General features: G+C 41.7%; 1 protein-coding gene across 1 annotated transcript in view; it reads left to right on the top strand.

Moving 5' to 3' along the window:
* The window catches only part of cpxm2 (carboxypeptidase X (M14 family), member 2), a 226,790-nt gene that overhangs the window by 149,490 nt on the left and 62,041 nt on the right, over positions 1-15,259 (top strand). The window contains exon 11 of the mRNA XM_068052810.1: positions 14,388-14,685. Within this exon, the coding sequence (XP_067908911.1) occupies positions 14,388-14,685 (298 nt within the window). The remainder of the gene's footprint in view (positions 1-14,387; positions 14,686-15,259) is intronic.

Consider the following 15,259-nt stretch of genomic DNA (forward strand, 5'->3'; position numbering starts at 1 on the left):
GCCAGCTGTCAGGAAGGTGACATTTCAGATACCTCATCCCAAAAACATAGTCGTTAAATATTCCTTTTGTATTATGACACTATCACTCACCACAGCAGCCCGATTTCAATGGCAGTGCTGTATTGTAAATTGTGAGTGGAAAATCACCTGAAAGAGGTGATGCTTTGCTGCTGCTCTGGAGGACAGCACTGTTGCCAGGGGGAAATGTAAATAGCTATTGCTGCACACACGTGCTATTATTTGTGCTGGCTGGGAATGATTGAACACTGAGCCTGTACATTCAGGTCAGCGGTTTTCACACAGCTCATGTGAATGGATTTTCCACATTCATTGGCAGAGGTTGAGAAGCTAGAAATTAAAGTCACGATTGGAACTTTTAAACAACTGCTTGTGTGCAACCCTGTGCATACACAATTGTTTTTATGTTATCACTGGTGCTGAGGAATCTGCCCTGCAGTAAAACGGATGATTCCATAGCACAAGCACTTGAGATTGTTTCTACTTAAGCTGTTCTGTCATATATAGATAGCGTTAAATAACGTGGGATTCATTGTCAAAAACATGATTTTGTGGACATGGTGCACAAACTATACAGTGTCAATGATATATTCATAAGTTTTGTGAGCAGATGTGGTTTTCTGCATCTGTGATCAATAAGCTTGGTTAAACACTATTTTGCTTCATCGTTGGCTTTAGCTGACTAGATATCGAGCAGCTTTGCAGAGCACAGAGTGTGAAAAGGCAATCATCCAAATTGTTCAAAGTCATGACAAAGGAATAAATCTAATTACAACCTATTTAACATAGGACATTTAATTTACCATCACATAGAAACTGTAGAGTAATGGTATTGCTAAAAAATGCTATTTTAACCTAGTAATATATCTTAAGTAAAGTAAACAAAAAAGGATAACTTAGCATTTCTCCTCACCGCCAGTATGCTGCTTATCTGCATGTACAAGCTATCTGTTCCATGTTTGGGTTTTACCTTAGATATTCTGTCAGGACCAATAGTGCTATCTATAATTTATTAAAAGTATTACATATAGGGTTCACTTGCTGCTGGTAGACAAACCCAACTTCATACAATGATTTGGAACCATAGGTGGACTCCACATATAACAGCAACACTTGCCAGAGACTGAAAGGACACCTTGCTTTCACTCTATAAAATGGCACTGTATTTGTCGGAAGTCCTGCCCTTGCATTGGCTGGGCTGCCTGTTACCACTGGGAATGCATAGGAAGAGTTCCAGTGAAATTTAAATGAGGCTCAACCACCACAATGGTTTGGGCCTTTCACTGATGGCATTGATCTGGAAATCCAGCTACACCATCCAGTGCCGAGCTGAAAACTACCTGAAGTGAAAATCTACCACTAAGGTTTTCCTCAGCAGTCGCTCTCACTGGATGGCAGAGCATATACTTATTTAGGTCAAGATTTGGAATACAGCTTCAGTTTGACATAGATATTTTTTGACGGAATTTGTAAGAAAAAAGAGTAGCTAATAAAGACAATAACAAAACTATGTCCAGTCCAGGTCACTTTAGGAACAAGTAGGAATGGCTATTCATCTCTGATTTAAACAGAACCTTGTTTACAAAATTCTAACCCCTTCTGAAAAATAAAACTCTTTTGGATGACTGATATCCATAACCAATTGTGAAAGGCTTCAGAACTTTTCCAGTTGACAACCATCATGCATACGAACGTATGAATTAGGAGCAGAAGTAGGCCATTCGGCCCCACGAGCCTGCTCCGCCATTCAATAAGATCATGGCTGATCTGTTTGTGTCTGGAATTCCACACTCCCATCTACCCCCGATAACCTTTGATTCCCTTCATAACAAGAATCTATCTACCTTCTCGTTAAAAATATTCAGTCACCCTGCCTTCACCGCCTTCTGAGGCAGAGAGTTCCAAAGTTGCACAACCCTCTAAGAGAAAAGAAATTCTCCTCATCTCTGTCCTAAAAGATTGGCCCCTAGTTTTAAAACAGTGCCCCCTAGTTCTGGACTCACCTATAAGAGGAAACATCCTTTCCACATCCACCTTGTCAAAACCGTTCAGGATCTTATATATTTCAATCAAGTCGCCCCTCACTCTTCTAATCTCCAGTGAAAATAAGCCCAGTCTGTCCAACCTTTTCTCATAAGACAACCCGCTTATTCCAGGTATCAATCTAGTAAACCTCCTCTGAACCGCCTCCAACACATTTACATCCTTCCTTAGATAAGGAGACCAAAATTGCACACAGTATTTGAGATGTGGTCTCCCCAATGCCCTACACAACTGAAGCATAATATCCTTACTTTTATTTTCAATTCATCTTGTAATAAAGGATAGCATTTCATTAGCCTTCTTTATGACTTGTTGTACCCATATACTGTTTGTGACTCATGCACTAGAACACCTAGATCCCTCTTCTCCTCAGAATTCTGCAGTTGTTCTCTGTTTAAGTAATACTCTGCTTTTTCATTCTTCCTGCCAAAGTGAACAGCTTCACATTTTCCCACATTATACTAATCCTATCTATATTGGTCTGCAACCTCCTTATGTCCTCTTCACAACATACTTTCCTACCTATCTTTGTGTCATCTGCAAATTTCGCTACCAAGCCATCACTCCCCTCATCCAAGTCATTGATATAAATTTTAAAAAGTTGAGGCCCTATCACAGACCCCGTGGGACTCCACTCATCACATCCTGCCAATCAGAAAAGGACCCATTTATGCATACTTTCTGTTTTCTGCCAGCCAGCCAATCTTCTGTCCATGTTAATATGTTTCTCCCTACACCATGAGCTCCTACTTTGCACAATAACCTTTTATGTGGCACCTTGTCAAATCAAGGTCGTTGAAACCTGCTTCCTAATCTGTCAATTCTGGAGACAAAGTCATCCCAGGTGTAATGCTAATTGAATGTGGAAATAGTACCAGAAAGTATTTACATAATCCAGAATTTAATAGTTTTGAGTCTGGCTATCTTTTAGAACAATGAGAACAGACAGACAATCAATCCTGACACCTTTCAAATGGAGAAGAACTATGCAATTGTGTCCCAAAAAGAAGAAAATGTGGTTTAGATAGATATTTGCCGTAAGTGAAAATTAAGAGGTGTCACAGTGGTGCAGTGGTTAGCACCGCAGCCTCACAGCTCCAGGGACCCGGGTTCAATTCCGGGTACTGCCTGTGTGGAGTTTGCAAGTTCTCCCTGTGTCTGCGTGGGTTTCCTCTGGGTGCTCCGGTTTCCTCCCACAAGCCAAAAGACTTGCAGGTTGATAGGTAAATTGGCCATTATAAATTGTCACTAGTATAGGTAGGTGGTAGGGAAATATAGGGACAGGTGGGGATGTTTGGTAGGAATATGGGATTAGTGTAGGATTAGTATAAATGGGTTGTTGATGTTCGGCACAGACCCGGTGGGCCGAAGGGCCTGTTTCAGTGCTGTATCTCTAATCTAAAAACAAGATGTTTCATTGAATCATAGAATATCAGAGCCTAGAAGAAGGGCTAGGATGCATCCCATCTGGACTGGGTGGCTCTTCTATTTTGAGCTCTGCCAACCTTTAAAGAACCACCTGTAATATATTTTAATCCTACCCAATTAATCTTCTACCTCATCCGACATTGTGACATTGGCATTATCCTTTTTAATCCTCACTACCAAGTTAAGAGAATCTTATCGCCAAAAGAAACTAGATGAAAACAAAGTTCAAATATCTTCAGTAAGTGCGGATGCCAACTTTTACGTCCAGCTTAGTGTTATCAGAGAAACTAAATAGCAGATAAATTTATAAGCGAGTAGTAGTAATCAAATTATGCATAGCATTAAAGGGATAGTCCTATCCCATATGAGGTATATTAAGTATGCCAAAGGAGTTAACTATAAGGATTATGGAATGGTTATGACTGCAGGGAATACTGAAATTAGTGCAGAAGAATGTGACTTGAGAATTGTTTGAAGACAAATAGGATGCTCTCACGGAACCTGAGAATGCAGGAGAAACTAGTAGAATCTGACTACAAATCTGAGAACTGCCAAGTCAATCAATCCTTAATGATTAAGTTATAACACAGTGTAGTGAAATACTTCTTTGCTGCGAATGTAAGATTAACGATTTCCTCATTAATAACAGAATCCTCTGAGATCGAAACAGTGATCCAGTTTGGCCACAGATGATGATGATGAAACTGTGAGGATTGCAGGAAGGAGGCTTCCTTGACTGCCAGTCAGAAAATCGTCATTTATGGTGACGCTGTGAAACTTGGTTATAAACAATTTAATTGTTTGGAAAGATGGAAACAAATAGGGATCCTTGGGGTTAATCAATACATGCTGATGACAAGTGACAAGCACAAGGATAAAGATAATGAATCACAAACCTGAAAGTCTGAGTATTAACAGAGAATCCAAATGACTATGCCACAATCTGTTACAGGAACTTCAAAATGTGAAGCAGCTGGGAGTGGGAGGGAGGTAAGGAGGCGTTCTTGTCCATTCCTTAGAACGTAGGCAGATTGCAAACACATATTATGGCAAAATGGGTCAATTTAACCTGCTTCCTATTGAAATAAGCCAATCGTGTTTGTCTGACAAGATCTGCAACTGAATCAGCTTTGAAGGGTGGAGAATCTTGCAGACCGTGAGAAGCTGAAAATGATTGATATTCCTCTCCTTAAAATGTCCATATACAAAAGCGAAGTTCAGAAACAGGTCATTCCAACAGCTTCTTAGAGGTATCTGTACCTGGAAAATATAATGTAAGAGGTAAAGGATAAAATGATCAATTTGGGATTTGATAGCAAATAATTAAAGCAAGGCTGCTGCTGCCTCTAAACTGGATTATTATGACAGTGGCCTTATGGAAGGAGACCTTCTTTGTTTACCTATTTGGAGATTGTAGGAACACTGGGATTGATACACTGATAAGAAAATTCACTAATAGCATAGCCAAATTCTTAACTCCTTCATCTAAACTCCTCATTAAGTCATTCATTTCGGTAGGAGTAACAGGAAAAAGGATTATTACTTGAATGGTAAAAAGTTGCAGCATGCTGCTATGCAGAGGGACCTGGGTGTCCTTGTGCATGAATCGCAGAAGGTTAGTCTGCAGGTACAGCAAGTAATTAGGAAGGCAAATGGAATTTTGTCCTTCATTGCTAAAGGGATTGAGTTGAAAAGCAGAGAGGTTATGTTGCAGCTGTATAAGGTACTGGTGAGGCCGCACCTGGAGTACTGTGTGCAGTTTTGGTCTCCTTACTTGAGAAAGGATGTACTGGCACTGGAGAGGGTGCAGAGGAGGTTCACTAGGTTGATTCCGGAGTTGAGGGGGTTGGCTTATGAGGAGAGACTGAGTAGATTGGGATTATATTCATTGGAATTCAGAAGAATGAGGGGGGATCTTATAGAAACATATAAAATTATGAAGGGAATAGATAAGATACAAGTAGAGAGGATGTTTCCACTGGCAGGTGAAGCTAGGACAAGAGGGCATAGCCTCAAGATTAGAGGGAGCAGATTTAGGACTGAATTAAGAAGGAACTTATTCACCCAGAGGGTTGTTAATCTATGGAATTCCTTGCCCAGTGAAGTAGTTGACGCTTCTTCAGTAAACGTTTTTAAAGTTAAGGTAGATATCTTTTTGAACAATAAAGGAATTAAGGGATACGGTGAGAATGCGGGTAAGTGGATCTGAGTCCACGAAAAGATCAGCCATGATCTTATTGAATGGCGGAGCAGGCTCGTGGGGCCGGACAACCTACTCCTGCTCCTAGTTCTTATGATCTTATGATCTTATGATCTCATCAAGGAACCATCTGAGGTTTACCACCAAGTTGATGCCTGCGAGTTAATGATGTTCAAATTTGGCATGTCAAAACCAGTTTGAATTATATTAGCATTTACACCACTACCTCCCATCAGGATCCACACAAGCTACTATGTGAATCAGTAACCCTTTCTTGCCAATGATAAAAGAAGAAGGCAGACAACAACATTATTTATTAACCTTAGCATCAGTTATCAGCACTTAAGTACTGAGTTTGCACATTTAGTAGAGGTAATTTACAAATAAGTAACAGATTACAAGGACAGTTATGTCATAGTAATTCAGTAATTAACTGCTTGCTAATTATTAAATTTACAGTTGAGATTAGCATCTGAGTTTGATATAAATTGGTGAGATTAATTTAGGATTAAACTCCTTAGAGAGCTGACATGTTAGATAGCGAGTCTGTTTACAGTCTCTATGCTTGTCATTATTAATGTTTCCTGAACTAGTACAACCTCATCCTCATGAGCTGGCAAGCATGAACTTGTTGCCTCATTTTCCTTTGGAAGTCCAAATAAACCACATCCATGGTGTTAGGCTTCTGAAAGATTAGAGTGACGGGGAATAAAACAAGAAATGCTGGAAATACTCAGCTGGTCTGGCAGCATCTGTGGAGTGAGAAGCAGAGTTAATGTTTCAGGTCAGTGACCCTTCATCGGAACCATCAAAGGTTAGAAATGTAATATGTTTTAAGCAAATAATGCGGGGGTGGGGCAAGAGATAACATAGAAACATAGAAAATAGGAGCAGGAGTAGGCCATTCGGCCCTTTGAACCTGCTCTGCCATTCATTATGATCATGGCTGATCATCCAACTCAGTAACCTGTTCCCGCTTTTGCCCCATATCCTTTGATCCCTTTAAACCCAAGAGCTATATCTAACTCTTTCTTGAAAATATACAATATTTTGGCCTCAATTGCTTTCTGTGGTAGCGAATTCCAGAGGTTCACCACTCTTTGGCTGAAGAAATTTCTTCTCATCTCAGTCCTGAAAGGTTTACCCATATCCTTAGACTATGACCCCTGGTTCTGGACTCCCCCACCATCGGGAACATCCTTCCTGCATCTATCCTGTCAAGTCCTGTTAGAATTTTACAGGTTTCTATGAGATCCCCCCTCACTCTTTTGAACTCCAGCGAATATAATCCTAACCAACTCAATCCCTCCTCATACGTCAGTCCCGCCATCCCAGGAATCAGTCTGGTAAACCTTCGCTGCACTCCCTCTATAGCAAAAACATCCTTCCTGAGATAAGGAGACCAAAACTGCCCACTGTATTCCAGATGTGGCCTCACCAAGGCCCTGTATAATTGCAGCAAGACATCCCTGCTCCTGTATTCGAATCCTCTCGCTATGAAGGCCAACATACCATTTGCCTTTTTTACCTGTTGGATCTGCATGCTTACCTTCAGCGACTGGTGTAGGAGAACACCCAGGTCTCATTGCATATTCCCCTCTCTCAGTTTATAGCCATTCAGATAAAATCTGCCTTCCTGTTTTTGCTACCAAAGTGGATAACCTCACATTTATCCACATTATACTGCATGTGCCATGCATTTGCCCACTCACTCAACTTGTCCAAATCACCCTGAAGTCTCACTGCATCCTCCTCACAACTCACCCTCCCACCCAGTTTTGTGTCATCTGCAAATTTGGAGATATTACATTTAGTTCCCTCATCTAAATCATTAATATGTATTGTGAATAGCTGGGGTCCCAGCACCAATCCCTGCGGTACCCCACTAGTCACTGCCTGCCATTCGGAAAAAGACCCATTTATCCCTACTCTTTGTTTCCTGTCTGCCAACCAATTTTCTATTCATCTCAATACACTACCCCCAATCCCATGCGCTTTAATTTTACACACTAATCTCTTATGTGGGACTTTGTCGAAAGCCTTCTGAAAGTCCAAATAAACCACATCCACTGGCTCCCCCTCGTCAACTCTACTAGTTACATCCTCAAACAATTCTAGTAGATTTGTCAAGCATGATTTCCCTTTCGTAAATCCATGCTGACTCTGTCCGATTCTAACACGGTTCTCCAAGTGCTCTGCTATAAAATCCTTGATAATGGACTCTAGAATTTTCCCCACTACTGATGTCAGGCTGACTGGTCTATAATTCCCTGCTTTCTCTCTACCTCCCTTTTTAAATAACAAAAGTAAAGGTGTTGGTAGGACAAGGTCACTGAGAATAACTGGCCAGAAGGTCATAGAGCAAAAGCAAACAAAATAGGGAGTAAATGGATGAGACATGTCAGTGCACCCATTTACTCCCTAGCTTCTCAAGTTTTTGCTAATAAAGGGGGAAAACACAGGTTCAGATAGGCAGGACATCTTTTTTCCCTCCTTAAAATCCATTGTTGGGTATGTGGTCCTGGCAGCTTGTCTTCTATCCCTGATTTGTTTGAATAATCCTTCATGGTTTAATTAACAAAAGCCCTTTCCTAGCACTCAATCTAACTACTGGCTGTACTTTGAGAAAACATTTAATGTAGATTGTAAGCAAGCTCAGTAAGAATTGAGCTACCAAGTAAATGTAAAACAGATGGGTCAGCTGCGAAAATCCACATGGGTGCACATGCCAACGTCAGCAATGAAATGGTGTTTATAAAGTCCAATTCACATTCGAGAACCCTCACTTTTTTCTTGGCAAATAATCTGACCTAGGTGCACTCTGCTTAGGAAAATGCCAAATGCAAAAGTTTAATCCAGCAGTTGTTCATCTTTATATTCATAGAACAAAATAATAAAATGGCAAGAATTCCCAGAATAAATCAAACATTGACCGATAAGTACCATTTACTGTTCAGTCATACACCTCTCTATCCACATGAGAGCATAATCCATTTATTGTAACATTATTATCATTTTTTTATGTTGTGTTTAACCAAACCTTAGAAGAATTTCCCTATTGCAGCAGTGAATTTTTCCATTTTATATGCCAGCTACCTATATGGACTCTCTAGTTGTTCCCCTTTGGTGTTATCACTGCCGGAATGGCAATTAGTGGGTTTTAGACTGACTTAAATGAAAATAGTTTCTAGGTCAACTCAATTGCATAACTTCAGGAGCAATTTGAATGTATCCAAAGTGCATGCGGGCTCCCAGAGGAAATCTCTGCATAAGTCAAATGGATGGGCACAATTAAGAGGAAATGTCACAATAAAAGGACAAAAATTCTGAAAGCCTTTGACTGCCAAATGAACCAGAACATTGCTACAGTAAGGCCCAAAGTGAGTAAAGTGAGTGAGAAGGCTATAGAGGGCCTGAAGGTGAGGTTTTACTGCATTGATTGATCTGGAGAGGCACTGCAGTATGCTCTCAAACAGGTCTCTGGTATTGTGTTTGATTCCTGTGCCCTTCACTACTTCACAATTCAGAAATAATTGCACATGGATTCCTGAGAGGGAGTGGCCCTGATGCTGAGGAGCCTGCACCTGAGCATCAGGTGGATCAGCACTTGCAGCACTCTTATGTGTCAGCTGCCAGCGACATTCATGGGGAGCTCATTAGTAATACATTCTCCACAGATTAGCTACATTCCATCACAACATCTCCCCAGGATTCGACTAATTTCAACCATTTCATATATAAATATCTGTCTTTCTTGCCCCCATTCACAAAAATGGCATGTTACAACTCATGTGACCTAATTATATCATCAAGCAACAAATCTAACTAAAAATGCAATATAATTTTTATTTTACAATAAGTGTTCCAACCTACTTCTTATCACTGTTTCCACTGGGTGTTTGGGTGTGCATTTCGAATACTTATCCTAATGTTGCATCTAAGTATCACAGATAGGTCAGTGGCATGAGAAGTAGTTTAGAATTTAGAATTTAGAATTTAGAACATTACAGCGCAGTACAGGCCCTTCGGCCCTCGATGTTGCGCCGCCCTGTGAAACCATCTGACCTACACTATTCCATTTTCATCCATGTGTCTATCCAATGTCCACTTAAATGCCCTTAAAGTTGGCGAATCTACTACTGCTGCAGGCAGGGCGTTCCACGCCCTTACTACTCTCTGAGTAAAGAAACTACCTCTCACATCTGTCCGATATCTATCACCCCTCAACTTGAAGCTATGTCCCCTCGTGTTTGCCATCACCATCCGAGGAAAAAGACGCTCACTATCCACCCTATCTAACCCTCTGATTATCTTATATGTCTCTATTAAGTCACCTCTCCTCCTCCTTCTCTCCAACGAAAACAACCTCAAGTCCCTCAGCCTTTCCTCGTAAGACCTTCCCTCCATACCAGGCAACATCCTAGTAAATCTCCTCTGCACCCTTTCCATAGCTTCCACATCCTTCCTATAATGCGGTGACCAGAACTGCACGCAATACTCCAGGTGCGGTCTCACCAGAGTTTTGTACAGCTGCAGCATGACCTCGTGGCTCCGAAACTCGACCCCCCTACTAATAAAAGCTAACACACCATATGCCTTCTTAACAGCCCTATTAACCTGGTTAGCAACCTTCAGGGATTTATGCACCTGGACACCAAGATCTCTCTGTTCATCTACAGTACCAAGAATCCTCCCATTAGCCCAGTACTCTGCATTCCTGTTACTCCTTCCAAAGTGAATCACCTCACACTTTTCCTCATTAAACTCCATTTGCCATCTCTCAGCCCAGCTCTGCAGCCTATCTATGTCTCTCTGTACCCGACAACATCCTTCGGCACTATCCACAACTCCACCGACCTTAGTGTCATCTGCAAATTTACTAACCCACCCTTCTACACCCTCTTCCAAGTCATTTATAAAAATGACAAACAGCAGTGGCCCCAAAACAGATCCTTGCGGTACACCACTAGTAACTAAACTCCAGGATGAACATTTGCCATCAACCACCACCCTCTGTCTTCTTTCAGCTAGCCAATTTCTGATCCAAAGCTCTAAATCACCTTCAACCCCATACTTGCGTATTTTCTGCAATAGCCTACCGTGGGGAACCTTATCAAACGCCTTACTGAAATCCATATACACCACATCCACTGCTTTACCCTCATCCACCTGTTTGGTCACCTTCTCGAAAAACTCAATAAGGTTTGTGAGGCACGACCTACCCGTCACAAAACCGTGCTGACTATCTCTAATGTACTTATTCTTTTCAAGATGATTATAAATCCTGTCTCTTATAACCTTTTCCAACATTTTACCCACAACCGAAGTAAGGCTCACAGGTCTATAATTACCAGGGCTGTCTCTACTCCCCTTCTTGAACAAGGGGACAACATTTGCAATCCTCCAGTCTTCCGGCACTATTCCTGTCGACAATGACGACATAAAGATCAAGGACAAGGGCTCTGCAATCTCCTCCCTAGCTTCCCAGAGAATCCTAGGATAAATCCCATCTGGCCCAGGGGACTTATCTATTTTCACACTTTCCAAAATTGCTAACACCTCCTCCTTGTGAACCTCAATCCCATCTAGCCTCGTAGCCTGAATCTCAATATTCTCAACAACATTTTCTTTCTCTACTGTAAATACTGACGCAAAATATTCATTTAACACTTCCCCTATCTCCTCTGATTCCACACACAACTTCCCACTACTATCCTTGATTGGCCCTAATCTAACTCTAGTCATTCTTTTATTCCTGATATACCTATAGAAAGCCTTAGGGTTTTCCCTGATCCGATCCACCAATGACTTCTCGTGTCCTCTCCTTGCTCTTCTTAGCTCTCCCTTTAGATCCTTCCTGGCTAGCTTGTAGCTCTCAAGCGCCCTAACTGAGCCTTCACGTCTCATCCTAACATAAGCCTTCTTCTTCCTCTTGACAAGCGCTTCAACTTCTTTAGTAAACCACGGCTCCCTCGCACGATAACTTCCTCCCTGCCTCACAGGTACATACTTATCAAGGACACGCAGTAGCTGCTCCTTGAATAAGCTCCACATTTCGATTGTTCCCATCCCCTGCAGTTTCCTTCCCCATCCTACGCATCCTAAATCTTGCCTAATCGCATCATAATTTCCTTTCCCCCAGTTATAATTCTTGCCCTGCGGTATATACCTGTCCCTGCCCATCGCTAAGGTAAACCTAACCGAATTGTGATCACTATCACCAAAGTGCTCACCTACATCTAAATCTAACACCTGGCCGGGTTCATTTCCCAGTACCAAATCCAATGTGGCATCGCCCCTGGTTGGCCTGTCTACATACTGTGTCAGAAAACCCTCCTGCACACACTGGACAAAAACTGACCCATCTAAAGTACTCGACCTATAGTATTTCCAGTCGATATTTGGAAAGTTAAAGTCCCCCATAACAACTACCCTGTTACTCTCACCCCTGTCGAGAATCATCTTCGCTATCCTTTCCTCTACATCTCTGGAACTATTCGGAGGTTTATAAAAGACTCCCAACAGGGTAACCTCACCTCTCCTGTTTCTAACCTCAGCCCATACTACCTCAGTAGCCGAGTCCTCAAACGTCCTTTCTGTCGCTGTAATACTCTCCTTGATTAACAATGCCACACCCCCCCCTCTTTTACCATCTTCTCTGTTCTTACTGAAACATCTAAATCCCGGAATCTGCAACATCCATTCCTGCCCCTGCTCTACCCATGTCTCCGAAATGGCCACTACATCGAGATCCCAGGTACCAACCCATGCTGCAAGCTCACCCACCTTATTCCGGATGCTCCTGGCGTTGAAATAGACACACTTTAAACCAGGTTCTTGCTTGCCAGTGCCCTCTTGCGTCCTTGTAACCATATCCCTGACCTCACTACTCTCAACATCCTGTACACTGGCACTACAATTTAGGTTCCCATTCCCCTGCTGAATTAGTTTAAACCCCCCCGAAGAGCACTGGCAAACCTCCCCCCCAGGATATTGGTACCCCTCTGGTTCAGGTGAAGACCATCCTGTTTGTAGAGGTCCCACCTACCCCAGAAAGAGCCCCAATTATCCAGGAAACCAAAACCCTCCCTCCTGCACCATCCCTGCAGCCACGTGTTCAACTCCTCTCTCTCCCTATTCCTCGCTTCGCTATCACGTGGCACGGGCAACAACCCAGAGATAACAACTCTAGTTGTCTAATGACAGCTACGTTCTGAGAAGGACCAATTGTGGCTAGGCTGAGGGTGAGGTATGTGGCACTATGTGCCACTATCCTCTCCCTCCACATGACTTTGGAACCTCCTTCCCTGCGAGTTCAGCAGGCAACCTCTCCTCTGGTGGATCTCGTCAAGAAGGATGTGTAGATCAGCATCTGGAAACTTGTGGCCTCACCTTTTTCCACCACTCACCTGAGTCCTTCCTCACGAGCTACTAGAATATGAAGTAGAAGCCACGATAAAATCTGGAGAAGCCACACAGAATCCAAAGGTTACAGACCACTGGATTTGAACATTTTGACACACATAACGCGTACCTGCTGTGCCTCCTGGAATTAGATGTTGGCTTAGAAGGATTAGAGGGGTCATGAGAAAAGGCTTTTTCACCCAGAGGGTGGTGGCTGTCTGGAATTCACTGTCAGGAATGGTGGTAGAGGCAGAAACACTCAATTCTTTGACAAGGTATCTGGACATGCACCTGAAGTGTTGTAGCCAGCAAGGCTATGGACCAGGTGCTGGAAAGTGGGATTAGATTGGGCAGCTAGTTTCTTTGGCCGATGCAGACACGATGGGCTGAATGGCCTCCTTCTGTGCCATAATTTTTCTATGGTTCTGTGATTCTTTTACAGCCTACAGCAACAAGCTTCATCTCTGCCTCCCCCACCACAATAACTTACTCCCAAGATGCACAGGAGTTATGCTCCTAACCCATTATTGAATATCCAAGTGAGCTGAACCCCCTTTGCCCACCACCACCTTCCCTCACACCCTCACCCACTTTCCAGTTCCATCAGGGTCAGTGGTCAACTCACTGGTGGGTACAAGTATCACCATGTTGGTTATAATGAGACTGCAAACTGCAACTTGGATTTTCGGAGTTGAAGTGTAACAAATTTGAAAATCTATACTTGATGGAGCTAATTTATGTTTTTTCTAAACAATTTTAACTTTAACCATACCACAACCATTACAAATAATACTGAAAATTTGAGTCAGTAGCGCAGAAAATATTAAACCCCTCAACTTGCTTATTCCATTTAGTGAAGAACTCATGTCTTGGCTTTAAACATTGCCTGCTATAAAGTTTTGTTTGAATTGTCTTTGTATCAGAGTTGGACAAAGTCTATTAAATACATATTATGAGTCATTATCAAACTGTATATATATTTTATTTTGTTTTATATTTACAGATTATCGATGAAGAACAAAGCTAGACCGATTTACTAGTACATCAGCAAAATTAATCTTTAAAATATAATTTAAGAAATTGATGGATTCCTACCTTTTTTGGGCAAGGTGGTGGTGGGGGGGTGTTGAGAAGTTTAATGACACCTGAACTTACCCAAGTCCTTAGAGTATGTATCCACTACTAGGGAAAATAGATAGTCTTGATATCTGGTGTCAATGAAAGCTGCATGTCTTTTTCTTACTCTGCGCCAAATATTAAATGTAATTCTGATTGAAAATAATTAATTTTACAGGTTGCTGTTGAGACACGAGCAGTGATTGCGTGGATGGAAAAGTTTCCATTTGTGTTGGGTGGAAATATACAAGGAGGAGAATTGGTTGTGACATATCCATTCGACATGACAAGGTTTAGCACAAAAGTTCACGAGTACTCTGCCACGCCAGATGATCATGTTTTCCGTTGGATTGCATTCTCTTATGCTTCCACCCACCGTCTAATGACAGATGCAAATAGAAGAGTGTGCCACACAGATGACTTTGCGAAAGAAGATGGAACTATAAATGGGGCATCATGGCACACAGTAGCAGGAAGTAAGTGTGAAATGTGTGCATGAATGTAATGAGCAAAGAAATAAGTAACAATTGACCCACAACTATTTGCTTTTCTAATTCAGACATATCTTGGCTCTTGTGCAACTTTTCCTCAGTTTCTGTAGGGTACAGATTGTGATTGGCATTGTGTAAGTTTCACCCATACCAAATTATTCTCTCTGCTATTTTAACAGAAGGGTTAATCAGCTTATTTTAAATGGATTATTGCTTCCAGTAAAATAGCAGAGTAAGTTAATCTGAGTACATTAAGAACTTGGATGGTAACTTCGCTGACAATAATTTTACAGTTATACCTTAAAGATACTCAGCCAATCACAGTAACATGCTGTGTGTTGGCTGCAATACTTTTTGAAGCATAATAACATAATTTAAATTGTGTCATAGTATTTATGTTGGACATTTTTCATTTGGTACCCAACTATTTTGCCGCTGCCTTCTGAAATTCTCTTCCTGAACTGCATTGCCTTGCTTTCTTTCTCCTTGCTTTCAAAGACATTCTAGAAACGTATCTATTCCCCCAATTCTTCGGTTCTCCCTTCATAAACATTTCCTT

Source organism: Heterodontus francisci, chromosome 20, assembly GCF_036365525.1.
Source record: "Heterodontus francisci isolate sHetFra1 chromosome 20, sHetFra1.hap1, whole genome shotgun sequence".
Classification (NCBI taxonomy): Eukaryota; Metazoa; Chordata; class Chondrichthyes; order Heterodontiformes; family Heterodontidae; genus Heterodontus; species Heterodontus francisci.